Genomic DNA, 23,888 nt, shown 5'->3' with positions numbered 1-23,888 from the left:
ATACATATATTTTTACAAAGGGATTGTATACAGTAAAATTATTTATCTTTGATACAAGAAGGTCACAATTACTTATAATCATATGATGTGAAATATGATAGTTTGGATGTGCCACAAAGTTTGAAAAAAAAAATTTCAAATTTGAGCTCAGTCAATGAAATAAATGGAACCGGCCAATTTTATATCCAACCGTCAAAATTAGTTGTGACCACCTTGTACAAAAATAAATAAATAAATTTATATTTTTTCTTTTATAAATGAAATGCTATATTTTCTCTAATACATACTACATCTTTCTCTCCCTTTCTGTTTCACTTGCTTTTTAACATTCACTTATCCCAAACGATTTTGTGCTCTTGCAAGAGAATATGCTTATTCATACCCTTCGGTAAAATCAAGTGTAGGAGTGCTTTTAGGGTCTTGAATTTTGGCGATATAACCACTTGAATCAATAGATTTATCTCAATAAGAAAAATCTAGCGAATCCCTACAGTACTTATAAAAGATAATGCCTCATCGACCATCCAAATTTTAGAGGGTGAGATTTAAGTTTAAGCAAACTTAAATTTCAATTTTTTTCTTTAGAAAATATTGACCTAATGATCTTTAATATATTTATCAGAATTCCTATGTATCAATACGTGTCAGCATGCATATACGTGTCAAATATCAACATAAAATCATACAAGTCTCCACTTTACACTACTAGTGTATGGTGAAATATGTGTGGTGTGTTGTGTTGATTAGTAGTATGAACAGGGTGGTGGACCTTGAGGAACATGAAGGCTTTTGGTCAAAGACCCAATATTCGACGCCTTTGAAAGTGGAAAGACTTTGGTAGTCTCTCATTGGGTTTCTTGGCCCTTTCCTTGGGATTTCCATGTCCATGCCTCTTTATTATTTCATTTTAGAGGAGTATCTACCAAAATGCTCACCTCCATCCTATAAACATAAAAAAAATTACCTTTATGCTCTTAAAATTGACCTAGTTTTGAGAATTGCAATTTACCCTCCTCTTCCTCTTTGGGTATATATTTGGGGGCCGACAGTCATCTGATTATGATAGAATAAATAGCAATCAACAAATGAAGACTTAAATAAAAATCGGTTCCCAATTATAACATTGACCTAGGTTCATTTCGAACATATGATCAAAATTAGAAAGATGTTAAGTCTGTAAGGCACATAAATGCTTACATTACACTCCTTTTAAGAGCATATGTTGTACATCTACTCCCTCCGTCAAAAGACTTATTAGGGAGGATTTTCTCAATCTGAAATTTTGAGAATTTCAAATTAGTAACTATATGAATATTTTTTAAAAAAAAATTGGAACTTTGAGTTCGTAAATTAGACAGCCACTACTCAATCTTAATATATTTCCTTTTTAAGGGCATACATCAAGTAATTTGTAAATTCTTTTTATTGAGATTCATCTATGGATTGATGATGTTTCATCCCTAAAATTGGGGTCCTATAATAACTCCTACATTGATTTTGCCTAGGGAGTAAATGGAGAGAATACTCCCACATGAGAAATCTATTGTGCAAATTACATAATAGGGAGTTGTAGAAAAGTTTACCTTCTCTTTTCTTTTTCTCTTTTGCCAATAATTCATAGTCAAACCTTAAGTTGTTGGCGATAACCACAACAATCAATCTCAAATATCAATTTCTAGGTATGGCCTTTGATTGAAATGTGTCCAATGACTAGCATGCATTGTCCCTAGCATAACTACTAACAACGGTTTTACAAGTCAATGGTATTACTTTGACCTACTTCAAACACTTACTTTACCCTATCCCCAAGAAAAAGAAATATTTTTATTTTTATTTTTTTTATTTTTTGAATTTCAGCACTTGTATTGACATTTCCCTAGAAACTCAACACTTGAATTCCGTTTCCTCCAAGGACTAGCCATATTCTTCCTTTTTTAGATTTTATGCATGTTACATGAAAAATAAATAAAAGTATGCATCGATTTGTTTTGTTGACAAAACTAGAATGGATTAGATCCAACAAATCAAAATTTCCACCTGGGTCCAATGCTACTCTAGAGGCACCAAAAGAACTCTAATTTTTGTTTTACTCCTAATCTCTCGAGCCATCGTTAGTCATATCTATAATATTATTTTTAGAAATTTATCAAATGCTTGAAATATCAAATTATCAAATATTTGACATCTTGCTCAATTTTCACTATTCCAAATCATTTTCATTTGATTGATTTTTTAAATTGAATCAAAATAAATGATAAAATGTTAAATAGTACCGAGTAGGATATTTTTAATAAATTTCCACTTTTTTATAAAAAAAATTGATTGCAAAGCCTTATCCAAATCAATCCCCCAATATTAACTTTAGGTAGTCCATTATGGCCGAGATCGGTGGTTTTGAAGCTCAAAATCAATTTTTTTTGTTTTGAAAATTTTCATTAAAATACACCTAGACTACTCCAGAGTTTACCCTTTTTCCCATAAACAATGATTTCAGTTGGAGCAGTTAAAAATAGGAAAAATATTTATTTGCTATTTTGAGTATATTTTGACAAATTTTATTTTTTTAAAAAATTGCTCCCAAGTTAATTTAAAATGTTTTGAAAAATTATGGTCACAAATGGTCTATAAAGTGTTTTAACGGGTTGCACAATTAAAATGTAGAATTACATATACACTTCAAAAATCCATCGCAAAAGGTTGTTTTAATGTATTTCAACCCTCTAATTGATTATCTCGACATCGAGATGTATGAATATAAAAAGAAAAAGATTTTGAATCTCGAAAATAGTACATCTTGTGACACATTATCTAGGCCATCCATTTTCAAGATTTTCATATATTTATAGATCTACTTGATTTTAACCATTTCTGGAGTTTAAAATTTTATAATTAGATATGAAAATAGATTTTCATTTAATCCTAAGAATTTTTAGCGCTGATTGGTTAAGGTTACCGATCCCCACAAACATTAAAAAAAAAAAAAAAAAGAAGAAAAGAAAAAAAAAGAAAAGAAAACGGTCGGGGACAAGAAAGTTATAACAATAAAAGATAGGGACTTATCACTTGGCATCATACCATCCTACACTGTCTCCCTTACTTGGGTAAGTATTTCCCACTGTGTTTTTTTGGCTTGGGCAGTTACCCCTCTCTCTCTCTCTCTCTCTCTCTCTCTCTCCATCACAGAGACTCACCTCCCACGCGTTAAGGAGTCTCAAATCCCACGCGTTAAGGAGTCTCAAATCCCACGCGTTGGGTCACTCTCTTCTCCTTCCTGTTCACTCTCTCTCTTCCTCTCCATCTCTTTGTAGTTTCTAAGCTATTTTTTCTTCATCAACGAGTTTATATAAACCTTAATTCGAAAGTCCTTTTTCTCTCTCTCTGAGCTTCGAAAGTCGTTTGCCTCGTCTATGAATCCATAGACACTTTAATTTGAAAGTGCCTTATTTAGTAATTGGCTCCATGGGCAACTGCTTCGACAAGGGGGGGAGTGCACAAACGGCTCATAATTCAGGTTTGATTTAGAATTTCTCTTTGTTTCTATGTCTAGAAAGTTAAAGGGAAAATGGGTTTTTTTTTTTTTAAACTGATCAGAACTACTTCTAGGAGTTTTTGTGGTCTGTTGGGTGCTTTATTCTGTGGGTTTCAACTGGTTTCCTAATAAGTTTGGGATTCTTTCTCTCTCTTAATTTATGTATCTCTGTGCAAATAAGAATAGATGGGATTTCACTCTGTATGATTCGATATTCCTAAATTTGGAAGTCTTTTTATAGCAAATGCAGCGATATTATTGTTGGGGGTCAGAGCCCAGGTAACCCAAAAATTGGGTAGCTATATTTACAAATAGAAGGAGAAAACATGGAATTTTGATCAAGAAATCAAAAAAAAAGGAAGAAGAAGAAGAAGAATGAAAGAAAACGGAATATTGGGTTTCTAAAATAAGTTAGTGCAATGAATTTCATGGAGTTTGGCTTCTTTAATGTAGGAATTTCAAGTGGGTTATGGGTAAAATTGAACCTCTCTCTCTGGGTTCGCCTGTGGATAGCCTCTATGGTTTAATTAGTGTAAACTGTACATGTCCATGATTCTCTGGAATTTCGGGACCTTCATATGAACAGTGTGTAATTCTTGTACTGTGATTATGATTTGACTCACGCTTATTTTCACCTTTACCTGAATAAATTCATAATTTTGTTTCTTACCATTGGGTTCTAATAAGTAACATGAGGCACCCAGTATTTGTTATGGCTTTCACTGAATTCTTTTAGAGAAAGTAATGCCCCATTTGTGGTCTTAACTCCAGTTATGGCACTCTATCTTTCTTACACATACACCCGAGAGAGAGAGAGAGAGAGAGAGAGAGAGAGAGAGATTATAGTAGGAAGCAAAGTACTCCGTTAGTCCATGAAAGAAGTCTTATTCAGGCAGGTTATAAACATTGCAGATCTTTCCCCTGTTTTCATATCAGTTGCATATGATTTCTTTAACTCAAAGAACTCCAATATTAAGAAATGACATGTTTAGGTTATATACATTGCTTATCCCACTTCTTGATTTTTCTTACAATCATAACATAGTTTTCATTGAGCCATACTCCTTTCAATGGAGTGCATTTACAAACTTCAACAACTCCAATCTCATTTCTTATTTCTTATTTTACCAGAGATTTCAAGGCCCTCAAACAGTAGTGCTTTAACCGTGCCCCCTTCTATGCAAACCAGCGGTTCTGACAGTGGAAAGAGTAACATAGAGAATCCCCCAACCCCCCGCACTGAAGGAGAGATACTATCGTCCCCAAATTTAAAGGCATTTACTTTTAATGAACTAAAAAATGCAACGAGAAACTTTCGTCCCGATAGCCTTATTGGTGAAGGCGGTTTTGGTTATGTGTTCAAAGGATGGATTGACCAGCAAAGTTTATCTGCTTCCAAGCCTGGATCAGGAATGGTGGTTGCAGTGAAGAAGCTTAAGCCGGAGGGCTACCAAGGCCATAAGGAATGGCTGGTGCGTTTTTTTTTTAAATTACTTGGGTGCTATTTTTATTGATTTTTTCTTAGTTTTCTTACTTGGGATCAAATATAGATATTGAGCAAGTTTTGTGGTTGATGGTTGTAGGCAGAGGTCAACTATCTCGGCCAGCTTCATCACCCTAATCTCGTGAAGCTCATTGGGTATTGTTTGGAAGGGGATAACAGATTATTAGTGTATGAATTCATGCCAAAAGGCAGTTTGGAGAATCATCTTTTCAGAAGTAAGTATGTGCATGTTCTATATTTTCCGATATGTTTTAAACAATTAAACCTTTCTAATATAGCTTTACTGATGAGCAAAAACAAATTGATGTCATGAACTTTTTATCAACTGATTTGTATTGGTACTCGCACCCCATTTGCTTTCAGTAATGCAATTGGAGATTCAGGTCAGAATGGAGAATGGATTGCTCTTCTTCATAGTCATTGAAAACCACATTGTAAAATATAATTCAATTAGAATAATAAAATAAGAAATTGATGAATCGATGTGAAATATATATATATATATATTTTTTTTTTTTTGAATTGAATCGATATGAAGTATATTTACATTTGCATCTTTTGATCTTCTCTATTTGTTTTCTTTTTTCTTTCCTGATCATTTAGTCAACAGTACAAGATCAAGGAAACCTTTTGACTTTTTTTCTTTTGTTGTAATGTCTTTGCTCCTATTTTCATGCTCGCATGACAACATTTCTTGTGACCCTTTACTCTGTTGCGACACCGAATTTTTCAATTAGCTGTCCAACCATTCTAACATCTAATAGCACCAATTGAAATATTATGACTGCTACGACTACCGCTACCGCTGCTGGTACCACTGCTGCTACGACTATTCCTGCATCCAGTACTACCACAACTGTCACTACGGATACACTTCTCTTAATGCTATTCTAACCACTAGTACCTTTGCTACTAGCACTAATACAATTCTTTCTTCTGCACTATTGCAACTGCCTCTGCTTCTGCTTCTGCTACTACTACCGCTGCTGCTGCTGCTACTAGTACCATTGTCATGACAACTGCCACTGCTATTATGATTACGATGACCGCTACTACTACCACTACCTCCAGTACTACTACCACTATGACTGTTGTACATCAACTGCAGCTACTACAGCTACCGTGACTACTACGGCACTACCACCATCACTACTACTAATGTTCCTGTTATTTTTGTAGACAGTTACTAACACTGCTACTTCTAATGTTGTTCTTTGTTGGTACCGCTACTACCACTGCTGCTAATGCTGCTATAACTAATGTTGTTGTTGCCGCTGCTACTCCGGCTACGACAATAACCGCTACCACTACCACCAGTCCTGTGAACTATAGATGATATCATAATATAAAGTCCTTTTATTTACGGATCATGAACGCTAGGGCCTCAGAAATATACCACCTGCTTTTGGAGCAGCTACAGAACTATTTTGGTAAATTCATCATCATCATCATCATAGCCTTTTCCCAATTAATTGGGGTCGGCTATACCAATCCGGGTCCGTCATTCTACTCTATTAAATGCCATACCCTTAGTGATGTCATAAGTCCCCATAGCTTTTCGGACTACTTCAAACCACGTTCTTTTGGGCCTTCCCAACTATTTTGGTAAATTCTTGAACTATATTCCCCTACACAAACAAGGTTCTCTATTATAACTATTTTGAACTTGAATCAAGTTTGGTTTCCAGAAACAAATAACGACAATATAGGTAACTTCATTCCTCATGCCTAATCTTGTTTTACTCAGGGTGACTTTAAATACCAAACAGACCATGTAGCAAGACCCCTTGGGGTTCCGCAGAATGTCCTTGCCAGCAGAGTCATATAGTCGCCATTCATGAAGATTAGATCTGTTTTAGTTGATGACTTACTAACTCATCTCTCTCTCTCTCTCTCTCTCTCTCTCTCTCTCTCTCTCGCTCCCCCTTGTTCTTTATGATGAAGTTTGATCTTTTCATGTTGTTAAAATGGGTTTCGAAATGGAAAACACATAGTAGTTCAACAGAAAACACATATTTAACGGATTATTTTCTTTTGTAATCACGTTTCTTTCTCATATCATTAAAGATCCACCAATTCTACTTGCATATTTGTATGGTGCCCACTTCTAGTATGGATCCTTCAAGTCTTTGTCTCTTACAGGGGGGCCGCAGCCTCTCTCTTGGGCTATACGCATTAAAGTCGCTGTGGGAGCTGCTCGGGGACTTGCATTTTTGCACAATTCTCCCACCCAAGTCATATATCGGGATTTTAAGGCCTCAAATATTCTTTTGGATACCGTATGTCAAATGAAATGGGTCTCCTTAGCTTCAAATATTATGATAATATACATTTTTTTCAATTTGATTTTCAAACTTATGTGAGTATTCTTTGAGTCAGGATTTCAATTCAAAGCTATCGGACTTTGGATTGGCTAAGGATGGGCCTACTGGCGATAATACACATGTATCAACTCAGGTTGTTGGTACTTATGGCTATGCAGCTCCAGAATATGTTGCTACAGGTGTGTTACTTTTCTATATTAGGGACTCCTTTGTGTGGTTATTTGATGTATGGGCCTTGTATTTGATTTTCTTCTTTACTTTTCCATTCTTTTAGTATATTGAAGGCACATTGGTGCTTTCTGTGAGGAGAGCTTTGATATCTATGAAAGCGGATGTAATTTATATCATAATTCAATGGACTTGAAAATTCGCAGTGCATTGAATTATCAGTCCATAGAAATGGTGGATGGTGATGAAGAGTGAGTGAAACCCACCACATCAGGATATGCAACCAATATTGGGTCACACCATCTCTTCATTGTTGTGCATAATTTGGAATGCATCCATGTATTGGTGTTTTAAGTATGTCCATGGATCCATAACTGCGCCCACATGTCAACTTATGTTATTTAGAATGGCTAGTTTCCTCTTGAACTCTCTTCTGTCAAAAAACCTTATTTTGGATTTGTGTATAAAGTTCAGCAAGCACTTTCTTCCCTGTCGTATCCTTTCTCTTATTTTGGTCCATCACTTTCTGTAGTACTTTCTAGGTCTGGCAACATACTGGGAGACCCAACCTGGGAAGAACTTGCCCAGGCCATGTTATGGGGTCTGAGAGCACTGCATCCCTGGCCTGGATGTTTAATAGGACTAGTCTCAGACTATGCATCCATGCCATGGCCCAGCCCAACTTGTGGCCCTTATTTGTGGCAATGGGACAAGCTGGTGCCTCACCCGGGCATGCTATGACCAGCCTGGTACTGGTCCTAATTTTCTTAAACATCAATGGGAGAATGCCAGTTTAGATGATGTCTCACTTCCACCAAATGACCAAAACACCTGATAGTATGAAACTCATAAGTGTCTTTATTTCATAATTGGAAGTGCCAAGATATATGAATCTCTCTCTCTCTCTCTTTCATTCTCTCTTTCTCTCTCTCTCTCTACTGAAATCTTGACTTTTGTCAAAACCAGGCCGTCTGACCACAAGGAGTGACGTGTACAGCTTTGGGGTCGTACTACTTGAGCTACTCACTGGGCGACGAGCCCTTGACAAGTTAAAACCCGGGATTGAGCAAAACTTAGTCGATTGGGCTGGCCCCCAACTTAATGACAGGCGGAAGATCTTTCGAATTATGGATACAAGGCTTGAGGGCCAATACTCACAAAAGGGTGCCCTTGCAGCAGCTACCCTTGCTCTCCGATGCCTCAATTCTGATGCCAAGAGCCGACCCCTTATGGCTGAGGTCCTTGATACTCTTGAACAAATCCAACAATCTTCATCGAAGGATAGCTCAAAGCCCAAGCAACCATCAAACCATCATGGTCAAAGGACACGGAACCCCCATCCACCTTCACCTAGCCCACGTAGGTCGCCTCTCCCAGCCCACCGGTTGCCCACGCGAGTGGGGTGAGGTTGGGTGGTTCAGATTCTTGTGCCCTCTTTTATCTTGTATATTTTTTGAGTTGTAATGGTATTCAATGCACACAACGAAGTTTCCTAATAATGGAGAGTGGAGGAACGACACATCTGGCCTGTCCATTATTTATCGAGTGATGGCTAGGATGATATTGAAGCACCGTAGAAAATTTCAGTGTGCGCATTGTGGGCGAAACTGTTTGACTTTTTGTTCCATTTTTTAGGATGGGATTCGTCCTATTGTTGGAGAGTTTTTTGATCTACATGTATATTGCAATGTGTTTCAGAAGGTGTTTCGGGATCTTGGTTTCTTTCTTGTTTACCTTTCATGGATTTGTGTGTTTCAGCTGTTTTGGAATGTTGATTTCTTTATGGTTTGGCTTTCATGGAAGGTGTTTTGGGATCTTGATTTCTTTCTTGTTTTCCATTGGGTCTGCCATTTTTTCTCGAAAATTTCTCTCAAATTTGGGCTGCCTTTCAAGCTTTGTATTCAAATGGTATCTCCTGTGGATCTGTGTGAAGCTGGTTTTAGTTATATGGAGTTCTCCTTATGAGAAACACCTCATCTAACGTGCTTCCATGCACTTTGGTTGGTGGGAAAATGGAGATGTGCATAGAACCAAGGAAGATCATAGACTTTTGAACAATCAAGAGGGAGAGAATGTCATGGAAATTGTGAAATCATCATGATCAGAGTGCCCAGCTTATCAAGAAGGTGATTATTTTAAACAAATCATTTCATTCAACAGAAAATTTCTTAAACTTTGTGATACATCCAACTTATCAAATTTCACAACAGATGGTTGTAAGTAATTATGATTTTTTTGTATCAAAAGTAAATGATTTTATTGTATACACTTTTTTTTTTAATGCTCAAAATAAAGTTGTTGGGCTCAAGCCAGATGATGTTCCATTTTCCAAAGTTAGAACGTCTCCCATACCTTGTATGATGGTTTGGAATCTAGAACAAGTTGGGATAATTATGTCATTTTACTTCATTGATGCAGTTTGTGTTAGTTGACGACACTGTCTTGGGTTTTAAAATCTAGAATAGGTGGTTTTCCAGAACAATTCAAAAGCATTTTAGTAGTTTAGCCCTACTTGTGGGATAGCTAAATTATGAGCCTGCTTGGTTTGCCATATTCATGGTCTTAAAACTATTTTGAGTGTCATATTTCTTTTTAAACGTATGTTGTTGATTCTGCTTTCAGATTGTACACGGTATCTTTATCAAAAAAATATCCTACTAATAATAATGAGAAGCCTCAAAGTGAGACGATAAAATCATCTTACCAAGATATTAGTAGAGCTATTATCAGCACCAAAGTTTGCCATGACAAGATATAAATAACATAAATTTACGTGAATTTGTCAAAATATGTCATTAATTATTTGACAATTTATCCCTTTTCAACTATTCTAATTCATAATCACATGACTTTTGACAAGATTTATGAACTTAATTAAAAAAATAAATATCAAATAGTTTTCTCATTAAATCTCTGAAAATTTACTAAGTATATAATTAAAAAAATGATAAAAAGTTACAACCTTAAAATGTAGAATTAAAGTGCACCTTAAATTTCTGAAATTTTACTAAGTGTATAATTAAAAAAATGATATAAGGTTGCAACTTTAAAATATAGAATTAAAGTTCACCTCAAAAATCCATTATAAAATGTTGTTTTGATATTGGAAAACCTTCTAATTGATCATTTCAACATTAAGATGTATGATCATGGAAAGAAGAAAATATTTAGACACCCAAAAAAAGTGTATCTTGCGACACATTGTCTGGACAATCAATTTTCAAGAATTTTATGTGTTTATAAATGTACTTGAGTTAAATCGTTTTTAGTGTTTAAAATTTTATATAATTAAATATGAAAATAGATTCTTAAACTGTCCTAAGAATTTTCGTTTTTAGAGTTTAATAAATTTTTTAGTTTTACATGCTATGCAAAACAATGTAATAAAGGATGAGGGATATTTTCGTCATCGTCCACTAAGTCGAGGGTCATTTTGCAATTTAGAGAAAACTAGATATTGAGTTTCAGGTTCCGCTCTAAATAATCTAACCGGGAGCTCTCTCTCTCTCACTCTCTCTTCCCTGCAAAATATTTCACTTCCATATTCAATTGCCTTAACTAGGGTTTTCTCTCTCTACATTTCCATCCAAGTTATCCCCTCCTCCTGCAATTACTGTATTAAACTTGGGGCTCTCTCCCTCTACATTCGAGCTCCATCAACAATTACAGGTATGGATCATGAAACCCTAGTTTCCAATGTTTCTCTGGCTGCTTATAAAACCCTATATTGAAAGTAATTTTCATTTACTCTGAGTTGAAAACCCTAAATTTCTTTCTGAGTAACAACTTGTTATTATCTGGTAAAGTGAGCTTCTCGAACTGAATCGTCGAATTTAGCGCTTGCCCTGATTCTCAGTACGATAAAAATCGTCTACATTCTTTTTGGTGATCATTTTACCTTTTTTTTGGCAGAATTTGAAGATGATTGGGGTTTGAGGTGATTTGATCACAGAAACGATGGTTTTGGTCTTAGCGCTAGGTGATCTTCATATTCCTCATAGGGCACCTGATTTGCCTGCAAAATTCAAGTCTATGCTCGTTCCTGGGAAAATACAGCACATAATTAGCCCTGGAAACCTCTGCATCAAGGTCAAACCTCTTTCGCATTTTCAGTTTTTTACTTCTCAATCACACATTCAGATTTATTTTTTTCATTGATTCCCATGCTTTCGTTATGGGTTTAAATTCTTCATTTTTAGCTCATGCGCCTGTTGAATATGCTTATGTTTTCTTCTTGTTTCCTTTAAGATCTTCAGTTTTATTTGGGAATTAGTCTTTAGATAGAAATACTTGTCTGTAATTGGTGTCTTCTGAATTTATGATTATTCCATTTTTTGAATTATCAAGCTATGTTTGACAACCACCACATTAGAAGAGGAAAGTAGGAAATTGTACATTAATAACTCAAAAGAACTCATGTAGATTTCCTGAATTTCCCTTGTTGGTTGCTGTCAAGGAACTCGAAAGCTAAATTATATAAGAAATAATTCAATCTATATAACAACTTTTGTGAGTTTCATACTGTGTAATTTTTTTGGCATTTCATCTCGTGTTAAACTTGCATTACTTTAAAAAGCTTTTTATTTTTGTTTTTGTTTTTGAGTTAGCTGAAGAGCAGTACTATAACATGAGGCCAAGTCTTCTTCATCATACCCTTATTTTAAATTTATTCATGTTTAGTTTTAGGCTATGGGTGCTTTTTTATTATTTTTCTAGTTTGGCATTTTGTCAAGAAAGAAAGATTGGCAAGATCACTTTCAAGAATTTAAGATTGTCGACGAGTGAGATTTTAGTGACAGTAGATCTATATCAGAGGTCAGTGTTGAGCCCATACCTCTTTGTCTTAGTTATAGACGACTTAATTAGGCACTTTCAAGAAGAGGTCTTGTGGTCTTTGTTGTTTGCAGATGCAATAGTTATTGATTGATGAGACCTGAAGCCGCGTCAACACAAAGTTAGAACTTTGGAGGGATGCTCTACAATAAAGGTTTTAAAATTAGCCGGACTAAGACAGGGCGTATGGAATGCAAGGTTAATAGTATTAGGAGTAGAAATGAGGAAGTAGTTGAGAAGGACAACTAAGAAATACCAAAAAGAGCGCACTTTCAATATCTTGGGTCGATAATTCAGGAAAATGGAGAGATTGAGGAAGATGTCGCGCATAGAATTAGAGTTGGGTGGGCAAAATGGAGATGTGCAATCGGAGGTTTATGTGATTACCGCATACTAATAAAGCTGAAGGGGAAGTTCCATAGGACAACTGAGAGACCAGCTATACTTTATGAGAATATTGAGCTGTCAAGAAACAACATATTCATAGGATGAGTATAGAGATGATGATGTTGAGATGCATGAGTGGCAAGACGAGAAGAGATAGAATTCGAAATGAATACATTCAGGAGAACTTAGGTGTGACTCCAATAAGTGATAAGATGAAAGAAAGTAGACTTAGCTAGGCTGGCCATGTGCAATGCAATCTTAGTACGGCACCTGTTAGGAGGTGCAAGTTGGTTCAAGTGGAAGGCTAAAAAAGGGTAAGGGGTAGGCCCAAAAGGACATAGTTCAAAGTAGTAAGAAAATATATGGGGATTTATAGCATCACTAAAGGTATGACCCTTGATAGAGCAGAATAGTGGACTTTAGTATTCATGTAGCTGACCCCAAATAGTTGGGAAAAGGCTCTAATGATGATGATAATATTGTTGGTTGTGATTTCAAATAAAAAGTCTACTCTTGTGGATGAATGGTAACAATAGTTCAGCAATCTGCTTTCTGAGAACCTTGTATAGATTTGATAGTCTTTTCATTTGGCATTGGCTTTAATTGAAATGTGAGTTTTAGTCGTTTGTTTGTAAAGAATGCTTCACTATGGGTCCTTAAATGCCTCTAATTCATAGTACATTCTAAGATTTAAAGGAAAAATTTCATGTTATTACCCCTCCTACAATATTTCTAAGTGTCGTTGTTTTCTTTAATACAAAGAAAAAGGGTGTCTTTGCTTCTTCTTTAAGTCTCAGAGCATTGTGAATGTTAAACGTCTATTTGTAATACTTTTTGTCATGTGCCTTTGCATGTGTAGGAAGTTCATGATTACTTAAAGAGCCTTTGCCCGGACCTGCACATCACTCGAGGTGAATATGATGAGGATGCTCGCTACCCAGAGACCAAGACACTGACAATCGGTCAGTTCAAACTTGGACTTTGCCATGGGCATCAGGTTTGCTTAATCTCATCTTCTCTTTCTTAGGCATCATGCAATTTCACTGAAAATCTTGCAGTGCTAGTCCTTGTGTATTTCAATTACAAATTACTTAGAAAGATGGTGATAGTTATCTGTCACTTTTAACAGTAGTGCTATAACCTTTTGAAATAGGCTTGTTCCAAGTCATCTAGCTCATCTGAATATGACTAACTTAGCTGACTATCCCATTCATGTGACTGAGTCCATAACTTTCTCAATTTTCACTGCTCTAAAAGGAATTGATTAGCTGACTTTTGTGAATTTTATATGGATGGTTTCAACAGAGGATGTAAACCTTGTACTTACATTATAGGTTATGAACCCACAATATCTTTAGTAAGTCTGAGCATTTTCAATATTTATGTATTATAATCTCACCATAGTTCTGGCATCTAATTTTAGGGTTTATTGCCATCCTTAGTGTTAGATTTGCAAAGAATACGTTGCTACTCCATAATTAGACTATGATAATAAATTACTATGCTAACCTTGGACTGGCATCAAGACCTTTACTTTCATGTAAAAGGTGTTATATTTTCATTTGTTTTGAGAATTTATATTTTCATTTATCTTACCTATAATTGTTGTCTATAAATTGCACCAGCGAGGTGATACTTTGATGCATGTGATGACAGCATGATGCTCAACCTTAAGCATGTGTCTTTCATACTTCTGACTGGTTTCTTGTAGAGGTGGGCAAGTTACCTAATGGCATTCATGTCATGCCAACTCGAGGTCAGTGCCTTATTGGCCATTTACCCTGTTCGTTGTAACAGGAATGAGCTAGTTCATGAATTACCTGCCAAGTGCTCACTGATAGAGAAGTCGGCAAGCTAAATCTAAAAAAATAGCCTCAGACTCACATAGGCTAGTATTTGGCAATTTTTCAGTTTTTATAACCCTGAGAATGGGGGGTTCAATGAGTCTTTAGTAACTTTGATCATTAACTGCATACATTCTCTTGAAAAGGGTTAAATATCTTATAACAATTTATTACTGGATTTTAGGCTGGATAGTTTTTAAAATTTTATGTTTTTAAAATTTTATTCTTAAGATTTGGCTCCCTTTTAAGGATGCTTTCTTTTTAGAAAGGAAATTATAGTGTATAATATTGTATTAGTACAAGGATTCAAATTGTTAAATCATCCTTTGCATATTACTTGCTTTTACTTTTTGTTAGGAAAAAACATGGTACTATTGTTTGGACTTAGGAGTTTACCGTTCTTGTTAATTTTTAGGAAAAGCACTCAATTTTCATGGTTTTTTCTTCATATGAAAGAGAAATCTTGGGCTCCTTTTGTGGCTTTTCCTGTCTCAATGCTCTTCCAGAAAGCTATCACTATTTACATGCCTTATACTTGTCTCTTTATAATATATATTTATCTAACTAACATTATTCCAAGTTTTTCCGAGTTCAATCAAATTTTCACTTTGAGAATTTTCTGGTTTTTAGGCTAATTTTTTCTCAATTTTTTGCCAATCTTTTGTTAACTTTTGAGAAAGTTAAAGTTCCAGTTTTTATCTTCCAAATTATTGATTATGTTTATGTGGCTACGGTGCTATTAAGAGTGCAGCTATATTAATGTTGATAAGGTTATTATAAACAAGACATTGGACAGAGATGTTCATCGAGTGTTGCTTACTTCCTCTTGGATTGTAAAATCAAACTAACATTGCTGTACAACATGTCTCTTTCTTGTGCCATGTCATATGTCAGGTTATCTTCTTCTTCTTCTTTTTCTTCTTTTTCTTTTTTTCTTTTTTCTTTTTATTCTAATTGATATGTCATGTGGTCCTTTTGTTGCATCATGTTGTTACTAGGGATTTTGGATGTGTTTCAAGGGTAGTTTGACACATTTCTAATCTCAAATTCTTTCCTGACATAAGGGAGATTGGGTTTGTGTTTTATCTCCTTATCGTTCTCGACAACTTGTATTTAAACATGTAACCATGGGTGAACACCTCTCTAATCTCTTGGAAATGGAGGCTGTTTTTTCTCTTCTATTATCTTCATAGGAATTTTAATGTTTTAATTTTCATGGTCTGTTTAGTTAGCATGCATAGTTTAGACATATCTGGAGTAATTCTCCAGAAGCGTCCCTGTTTTGTGTATTTTCCTTACTACATAACAAAGGAAAGCTTTCCATTGTCCAACGAACTACAGTATATTCACCATTTGTTCCTACTCATGATGGTTGGAGATTATGTTGGGTAGGGTCCATAAGGACATTCACCCAGGCACAATAAGTCTCTTACCATCCTTCAGTTGGAACTGACTGGCTATGGCCTTGGAGTACCAATTAATGTATCGGCAGTCAACTGGACTATGGTATTATTCCGAAAACAAAATTTCATGGCCTTTTTTCCCTGCTGTTCTTTCTGATCTTTTATAGTTTAGTTGCTGTTTACTGAGACACCTTGTTTGACAATTTTTCGAAGGTTATTCCATGGGGAGACCTAGACTCCTTAGCCATGCTCCAAAGACAGCTGGATGTTGATATCCTAGTTACTGGTCATACCCATCAATTCAAGGCTTACAAGCATGAGGGAGGAGTAGTTATAAATCCGGGTTCAGCTACTGGGGCTTATAGCTCAATTACATATGATGTGAACCCCAGCTTTGTTCTCATGGATATCGATGGCCTTAGGGTTGTGGTGTATGTTTATGAACTCATTGACGGAGAAGTTAAGGTTGACAAGATTGATTTCAAGAAGACAGCAACCACCCATTAACTCGATTAAAAATACTTATCAAGCACATTCCAATTCTCTGACATTTGTGAGTGCTCTGGTTATTGAGAATTAGCAGTCAACATGGTGTCCACCATTTCTCTTTTCTTTTTTTCTTTTTTTCTTTTTTCTTTTTGCTTGTGGAACTTTACCTCTTGGTGTGGTCAGGTAGTACAGTTTGTGTTGGTTTATATTTCAAGTTTGAAAAGAAAAGGAAACTGTATTTTTGTGGTTGTGTTTCTTGAAACATTCTATGTGGAAATACTTGGAAATGAAAGGATACAAGAAATGCTTTGGCCATAATCTGGGAATTCTGCAATGATGGTGATAGTTGGAGTTAGCTTAACTCTTTTTTTGAGTTGACAGGAAATCGATCTAGACATGAAGGAAGAAATCACAGTTCAAATTGAAGAAAATGGCAATTAGAATCTGTAGCTAGTACAATATTAGAATGCTGGCAAAGCCTGTATACAATACTTCAACAAAAAAATAGCTAGAAACAGTTCTCTTGGATTGTAACAACTGAGAAAAATTTTCTTCTTCGGTAAGTTCCTGAGATATTACAGGTTTCCAACAATTCCATAAGGGGAAAGTATACACTGCTGTGTGCCTGTATGATATACTATACACATGTCAACAGTGTGCCACCATATGTACCCTAATCTGCCATCCATCATTGGCGATGGAAGGCAGAGATGATTTGCACCTTCCCTTGATGACTGATATTGCGCTTCCAGCAAAGGTGAAGATCATCTCAACTCTGTCCTTGATGAGAGATGGTGGATGGTGGGGTCAGTATGCTATGCTATTTGTAGCCTTCCTAGTGCATTTTGTATAGTGGTAAAATTAATGCTTGAATAATCATTTAAAACCTGAGTGGTTTTTAAGCATGCAGTAAAAATATAGATTGAATATGTCGAGGAGTTGAATATGGTGCATTTATGGTGCTGAGAAATTGAAACATAGATGAGACACTATGTTGCCAAGTCGGTTCATTCTTGCGAAGTTTCATGGGTCGACTTGTGTTGTACCTGGACACTTTTTCAATGCTTCGATACACAGGAATATCCAATAAATACATAAAAGCACAATGGTGGGGTTTGAACTCAAGACTCCTCTGCTGCGTTTCTGTGGTATGCTACTATGTCTAACCTCCTTAAAGCATAATACGAACCATTTGTTATATTATTATACATCTAACAAAAGTTTATTTCTTAATAAAAGAATAGTTTTGCAGATGTGTCTTACAATATTGGCTTTTCTCTACCGAAGTTCTAGACATTTTTATACATCATCGTCATTGGGTTGACTACACAAATCTTGGTCCGTCATTTTGCTCCATCAATGATCAAAACTTCAGTGAGGCCACAAGTCTCAAAGTTTTACGTTGATTGCCTAACTAACACAATCCACCTTTTTCACTTGGGCTTGAGATAAGTTAAAGAAAAGTTTAAAGTCCCCACCCTTATTAGACCAAGACACTTAAATACACATCGGATATATACACCAACATAGGGATGAGGCAAAGAATGGAGTGCTTTTTTAATTTTTTTTTGGAGCAATGAGCACAAAGAAATATTGGCCTGGGATTTGGAAAGAAGCAATAATGTAGTCAGGTAATTGATAAGAATTTCTCATCCCCTAATATTTAGTAATTCACAATGGAATCAATGAATTTAGGGAAATTTTGACGTGGGATTTTGAAATAAACAATAATGTAGTCATATAATTGAGGAGAAATTAACTCCTGAGATGTAGTCCTTCAAATCTATAGCATATGGGATCAAATCTCATTCTATCGGTGATAATTAATTAAAAGAACCACAGAGAGAAATAACTGAAATAAAAATATGAGTTTAGAAATGATGTCACGTAATAAGCAAGGAAATACTTCAGCAGGACATATTTTATTGTTGAAAAAGAAGAGGAAGCATAGATGTGAAAACCAGGGAACTATGATACAATCAAACATGAGTGGGGCTTTCATAAGAAGCTTAAAGTCGCTCAAAGAAACCAACCAGCTTACCAGTCTATGTAAGATTGAATTTGCCAAAATTGGGAAATTTTGAAGACCATTGCACCTGTCCAAAGAAAAAGAAAAAACAAATAATTGTATGGAAGGAAAGTATGTAATATGACGGTTTACTTTTGGTATAGAAAAGTTGCAATCATCCCTAATCATTAGAAGTGACATTGGACAGCTAGGAGTTCGTCTTTGGTTGAGTCTTGAGTAAATTTTGCTCAGACTTTGTTCCAGTAAATGATACACCCTAGCCATCCGATTTTATATTTAAGAGCTTGATGTGCTTGAAAATTAGCCAATTCATTGTATACAATCCCAAACATAAACTGAAACTTATCGGTAACCATCTCCAAAGATAATAGAGCAAAACGAACAACAAAAGTTCAGCACTAGAAGGAAAACTGAAATTTTATTGGAAGGAAAAGAGACAAAAGGCACATCTCATGGCAAGCCTTAATGGCTCCTCTAGTTTCCGGATGGAAGCACTATCTCTTCCAAGGCGATGACGACAATTTCCATGGTGGGGCGTTTATCAGGTTCTTCATGGACGCAATGAATGGCCACTGTGGCTAATCTATAGGCCTCTTTCTCCGGGAATTTGTCCTTAAGCCTTGGGTCCATGATCCTGTTGAGCTTCTTGTTTCTCTTCAATTCACTCTTGGTCCACTCCACTAGGTATGTCTCCTTTCTCTCAGCAACATGGGCAAGTTGTCCTGTGAGGAGCTCGAGCAACATCACGCCAAAGCTGTACACATCACACCTATGGGACAGGTGACCTATCTTGCCAAATCATGAGATTTGTTAGAAACTTGCTGAAAGAATTATCAGCAGATGAGTACAATTTATCATTGTTTCACTGTCACAAGTTAAATCCTACTGCTGAACTGCCCAAAAAAATAATTATGATTATTAAATATTGACGTGTATGTGTGTGAAAGAGGTGTGTGCACACTTGATCGACTATGAAAATTCTAAAGTTATTCAGTAGCATTATATATAGGGATCATATACAATCAGTGCATTATTTTTCCTAAAATAATATGCTCCCTCCTGGTCGTCAGATGAGGGAAGCAACAGCCGGGGTGTGTTGTTCTAATGGTCAAAGTGAAGTCGAGCGGAGGGACCACACATACCAGTCGTTGATTTGTACATCTGAAGGTTTGGGAGGGTATGGTGCACTGTCTTAATAATGTAGTGCACTCATGGTGTGTTTTCCCATAGAATTAACGGGTATGCTATAACCAGTGGATTACGACAATAGCGCATTGGGTGTTGGGGAAAGAGAATGGGACCTCCATTAAGGTTATGTCCTGTGTAATGGATCCCAGTGTTTACAAACATGGGCTTAGGCTGGGACTTCCTAGGTCCCGAGCTGGGATCACCTATTCCAACTCAGGGCGAGTCCCGATTCTGACCAGGTTTTTTTTACAATAAATTATTACTTTCTTAAAAAATAGGAGACTTGGGGTGAGTCCCAAAGTTTTGCCTGAGGACTCGCCAGGACATCAAAGCCAAGCCAAGTCTCCAACTTTTTTAATGTTGTTGGGTCCCAATAGATTATTACTAGGCCTTTGAATCACTAAAGATGCTTCCTTTCATCCATTACAAGAGAAAGGAATAATAAGTGAAGAGAGACAAACTATGAATCTTTTTCCCATGCATCAATCGCCCTGCAAATGAAACTGCAGCATTGAAAAGAAGCATACCATTCAAATGGTATTCTGGAGCTGCGTAACCCAGAGTTCCAATAGCTCGGGTTGAGACATGTGTTCTATCACTTGCAGGCCCATCCCTTGCCCATCCAAAATCCGATAGCTTTGCATTGAAGTTCTGATTCAAAAACCAAAAGAAGTATTCATCAACCCTATCTGAAAAGTCAGCTATTTATATAGAGATGAAATATGAAGGTCGAAGTATTTAAAGATGAAGCTACTGATGAAATGACATTGTTTTTTTCTCTGTTTGATAACTCACTCCATCTAAAAGAATGTTAGCAGACTTGAAATCCCGAAACACAATGTTCTTCGTAGGCTCATGCATGTAATTGAGTCCCCTAGCAGCTCCAAGAGCGATTTTGAGGCGTATATTCCAAGGGAGAGTTCCCAGTTGAACTGCAAGACATAGCAGACTTCAATAACTCAAAGATCTTATCAAAAAATGTGTTTGATGATCTCTCTCTTATTACCATGATGTTGAGAACCATGGACATGCTTACTTTTGAAAAGGTGATCATGCAAACTGCCATTAGACATGAATTCATATACTAAGAGCATCTTATGGCCCTCCGAACAGTATCCGATAAGCCTTATCAGATTCTTGTGATGAAGTCGACTGAGAAAGTCAAGCTCATTCTGCAACCATTAAGAACAAAACTGGTTAATTTTCTCAATAGTTACTTCACTAACAAAAAGGTACATGAAAAGTAACAGGAAACAAAAATAGAAGAAGCATCGAGACCTACATGCCACTGCTCCTCGCCCATTGCCAAATACACACTGAGGTTCTTCACAGCAATTGGCTGGCCATTGATCCATCCCTTATAAACACTTCCAAATCCACCTTGACCAAGAAAGTTTTTAGAATCAAAGTCTACAGTGGCTCTTTTGAGTTGGTCATAAGTAAATTGCAGTAAGTTGCAGTGTGCTAGTATTTCGCCCTCAGGACGGGGAGGAGGAAGACTTGGTATGAAAGGAAAACCCTCTAGTAAGAGAAAGGAAACAATGTTAATATTGAAAGGGAACAATGTTGATACCGATGGAGTTAATTTATGGCACTAAAAACCAGAAATAGGCCATTAAAACAGAGTGAAAGTTATGAAACTTGAGGGCATGCCGAGTACTAAGATAAGGATAATGTTCTATAGATAGGAGAAACAAGGTCTTCTCTCTCTAAAACAAACAAAGATCCAACAATGTCACTATGATGGGTTAATCTCCCACTCTTTTGAGTGGGCAAGCTCAAGTTAGGACCATCCTTTGCAATAGCCTAGACTGGTTTCATGCATGAGCTGCAGATCCATGTATAACCTGCTCCAGTGATATCAAAACACAGACTTGGGGTCAAAGCCTAAGTCCCTACAGTCCAGCTCGGGCATGTCCCGGTCGGACTAAATTATTGTTTTAAGAGAAATTGAAATCACATGAAAAATTCTGCGCACTTGGGTGCTCTGGGTTTCTTGGCCGGAAATGCCCTGGCTACCAACCTGAAGCCGACTCAGGCAATCGAGGTCGGAGCCATAATTTTTAGATCTTTGACACACATGGTCATATTCACAACATGAACATGAGGCTATCACCATCTCATCAATGGGTTGGAAGGTGTGATAAACCACATTGCCATTGTTATTATTATGACCATATAGATCATACTTTATTTTTTTTCTCTCAGGAAAAAGTTTCTATAAAATTGCAAATTTATACAATTGAAGTAAGGTGCACCTCAAAAATTCCTCTAGAAGAGTGCGTCCCAATGTTAGAGAACCCTCTAATTGATCATATCAATATCAAGATGTACGGGAATGAAGGGAAAAAGGAATTTCAAACCCTCAAGATAGTGCATCGTGTAACAAATTATCTAAACCTTCTTTTTTCAAGATTTTCAAATGTTTATAGATCAGTAAGATCTGTACCATTTTTAAAATTTTAAATTTTATAACAAAGAATAAAATTATATTTTGAAGCCATCATAAGGTCTGATTATTCTTTACACTTTGTCTCTAACTCCATTCTCACTAAAAGGATAGGGTCCCAAATCCCACTGACTTACCCTTTTTGGACTTACCCAAAAAAAAAAAGAATTACATCTCAAAAAAAAATTTAGAGATAAGCCTTACTTCTATACAAACCTCACCCAAAAATAAATAGATAAATAATAAGAAAAGGAAGCATGAATAGCACAATAATGTAAGGTTCCAAACACTCAAATTGCATCTCCAAACAAATTTTAGAGGTAAGCCTTACTTCTAGAGTGTAAGGACAACGCCTTATACAAACCTCACGCAAAAATAAATAAATAAATAATAAGAAAAGGAAGCAAGAATTTTGTGTCTTTTTGGTTTTCAATTTAATATAAAAACTACTCTTTTTTTCATTTTTTTGCTTGTTACTGTGGAAATTTTTCTAACTTAAAATATTCTTTACATATGAGCAACACATATTTTATTCATAGATTTTGCCATTTCTATATCATATCTCTAACCCCTTGATATAAAAATAAATAAATACAAAAAAATATATATTTTTTGTTAGTAAGCCTTCTTTTCTAAGAATTTGTCACAAGTATCATTATCTATGTATAACTGAGGCATTTTTCTTTCTTTTTTTTTTCTTTTTTTTTTTTTTCCTGTTTTAGCCATTTTCATCGATTCACCATTCACAGCCAGACCATCCAAATACTAGAAAAAGGACAAGAAGAGAAATCATAGAAGATAGTGCCTTTCATCATATATATCACTAAATTCACATTTCAGCAATAAAACATAATAAGGTACACAAAATAAAACAAAAAATTCAAGAACAAAAGACATACCTGAACTTTTTGAAGCTGTTATTGAACCTTCAGGATTGCTAAAGCAAACACCCATGGCGCCAAAGCATAAAAGAGGCCTTTAGGTGAAAAAAATCTTTATATTAATTAACAAAATAAATAGGCAAAGGTCCAACTCCAAAGAGTATGCTTACTCTCAATGCAAAGAAAATTAAAAAGAAAATGAAGCATATACAAACATGGATGTTAACCATGAACTGATGAAAATGACAGAGAAAATCTGTTTAATCATATATATACAGGATATACAAGAGAAATTGAAATATAAAAAAAACAAGCAATTTAACTATCTAGATCTTGTGCTTCTTCGAAATATTAAAACCTAAATACACTTTTTCAAACACTTAAAGTATGAGTAGCTCTTGATAAAGAAAAGGTTAATTGTTAAATAGTTTAGAGATGACACAGGCCCTTTTTAATGCCCCAAATTAAAAATGGTTACTAAAAATAAAAAAGGTGAGTTATTAGCATCTTAGGGCGTGACCTGGTTGTTGAGAAATAATTTGCATTTTAAGGAAATTTTATGATTATTAAAACTTCATAACGATTTGATTTTCATGTTGGGTTATTTTCTCTTGGCTACATGGAAATCAGAAGTAATATTAAGGTTGGAATTTAACTTCAAATTTAGAATAAATTGGTTGGATGATCCCAAAGGAATAATATTGAGGTTTGAATATTTTAAAATGAAGTGGTTGATTGTGAACGTGTGTTTCTACGATGATCTCCTAGAACCTCCCAGAAACTAGGGATTTTTTCACCTGGTTTAGAAGATAAGATTTTATTGTTAATATCTTCAATTTGAATTTAATTTTAAATTGTCT

The 23,888-nt window shown here is 35.6% G+C and overlaps 3 protein-coding genes across 6 annotated transcripts; 2 read left to right on the top strand and 1 right to left on the bottom strand.

The window, feature by feature from the left end:
* Window positions 1-3,320: 3,320 nt before the first annotated feature.
* Window positions 3,321-9,237, top strand: LOC18422412 (putative serine/threonine-protein kinase PBL3). 2 transcript variants are annotated; one of them, XM_006827084.4, is made up of 6 exons: window positions 3,321-3,511; window positions 4,661-5,001; window positions 5,113-5,248; window positions 7,176-7,312; window positions 7,413-7,536; window positions 8,492-9,237. In XM_006827084.4, exons 1-6 carry the CDS (start codon window positions 3,460-3,462, stop codon window positions 8,929-8,931), a joined length of 1,230 nt encoding a protein of 409 aa, XP_006827147.1. In that variant the 5' UTR covers window positions 3,321-3,459; the 3' UTR covers window positions 8,932-9,237. The 2 variants fall into 2 exon arrangements, 1 of the variants encoding a protein (XP_006827147.1); XR_016055042.1 differs by lacking the exon at window positions 7,176-7,312.
* A 1,785-nt stretch (window positions 9,238-11,022) lies between these two features.
* On the top strand, window positions 11,023-16,799 carry MAG1 (Calcineurin-like metallo-phosphoesterase superfamily protein). Its single transcript, XM_006827083.4, has 4 exons — window positions 11,023-11,194; window positions 11,438-11,614; window positions 13,605-13,742; window positions 16,206-16,799. Exons 2-4 carry the CDS (start codon window positions 11,483-11,485, stop codon window positions 16,497-16,499), a joined length of 564 nt encoding a protein of 187 aa, XP_006827146.1. The 5' UTR covers window positions 11,023-11,194; window positions 11,438-11,482; the 3' UTR covers window positions 16,500-16,799.
* Window positions 16,800-18,757: 1,958 nt separating this feature from the next.
* On the bottom strand, window positions 18,758-23,643 carry LOC18422410 (putative serine/threonine-protein kinase PIX13). Of its 3 annotated transcripts, none has more exons than XM_088865976.1 (7): window positions 23,549-23,643; window positions 23,047-23,123; window positions 20,981-21,219; window positions 20,735-20,870; window positions 20,494-20,630; window positions 20,226-20,349; window positions 18,758-19,295 (listed from the first exon to the last, which is right to left on the bottom strand). In XM_088865976.1, exons 2-7 carry the CDS (start codon window positions 23,099-23,101, stop codon window positions 18,985-18,987), a joined length of 1,002 nt encoding a protein of 333 aa, XP_088722102.1. In that variant the 5' UTR covers window positions 23,102-23,123; window positions 23,549-23,643; the 3' UTR covers window positions 18,758-18,984. The 3 variants fall into 3 exon arrangements, with proteins under 3 accessions (XP_088722102.1, XP_088722101.1, XP_020521980.1); XM_088865975.1 differs by having other exon boundaries at window positions 20,705-20,870; window positions 23,549-23,631; XM_020666321.2 differs by lacking the exon at window positions 23,549-23,643 and having other exon boundaries at window positions 20,981-21,078; window positions 23,047-23,363.
* Between the last annotated feature and the right edge of the window lie 245 nt (window positions 23,644-23,888).

The sequence above is a fragment of the Amborella trichopoda genome, chromosome 4 (assembly GCF_054954075.1).
Source record: "Amborella trichopoda isolate Santa Cruz 75 chromosome 4, AtrichopodaSantaCruz75HAP2 v2.0, whole genome shotgun sequence".
In the NCBI taxonomy this organism is placed as follows: domain Eukaryota; kingdom Viridiplantae; phylum Streptophyta; class Magnoliopsida; order Amborellales; family Amborellaceae; genus Amborella; species Amborella trichopoda.
This window is presented reverse-complemented; position numbering and strand designations above follow the sequence as displayed.

Bases quoted from the DNA above. Each gene is read 5' to 3' on its own strand.
- LOC18422412 (XM_006827084.4), top strand. From the start codon at position 3,460: ATGGGCAACTGCTTCGACAAGGGGGGGAGTGCACAAACGGCTCATAAT. The intron at 5,002-5,112 runs GTGCGTTTTTTT...TGATGGTTGTAG, and splicing joins AAGGCCATAAGGAATGGCTG to GCAGAGGTCAACTATCTCGG. The intron at 7,537-8,491 runs GTGTGTTACTTT...TGTCAAAACCAG, and splicing joins TCCAGAATATGTTGCTACAG to GCCGTCTGACCACAAGGAGT.
- MAG1 (XM_006827083.4), top strand. From the start codon at position 11,483: ATGGTTTTGGTCTTAGCGCTAGGTGATCTTCATATTCCTCATAGGGCA. The intron at 11,615-13,604 runs GTCAAACCTCTT...TTGCATGTGTAG, and splicing joins CTGGAAACCTCTGCATCAAG to GAAGTTCATGATTACTTAAA. The intron at 13,743-16,205 runs GTTTGCTTAATC...AATTTTTCGAAG, and splicing joins GACTTTGCCATGGGCATCAG to GTTATTCCATGGGGAGACCT.
- LOC18422410 (XM_088865975.1), bottom strand. From the start codon at position 23,101: ATGGGTGTTTGCTTTAGCAATCCTGAAGGTTCAATAACAGCTTCAAAA. The intron at 20,871-20,980 runs GTAGGTCTCGAT...TAATGGTTGCAG, and splicing joins TGGGCGAGGAGCAGTGGCAT to AATGAGCTTGACTTTCTCAG. The intron at 19,296-20,225 runs GTATGCTTCTTT...TTGGCAAGATAG, and splicing joins TCCAGAATACCATTTGAATG to GTCACCTGTCCCATAGGTGT.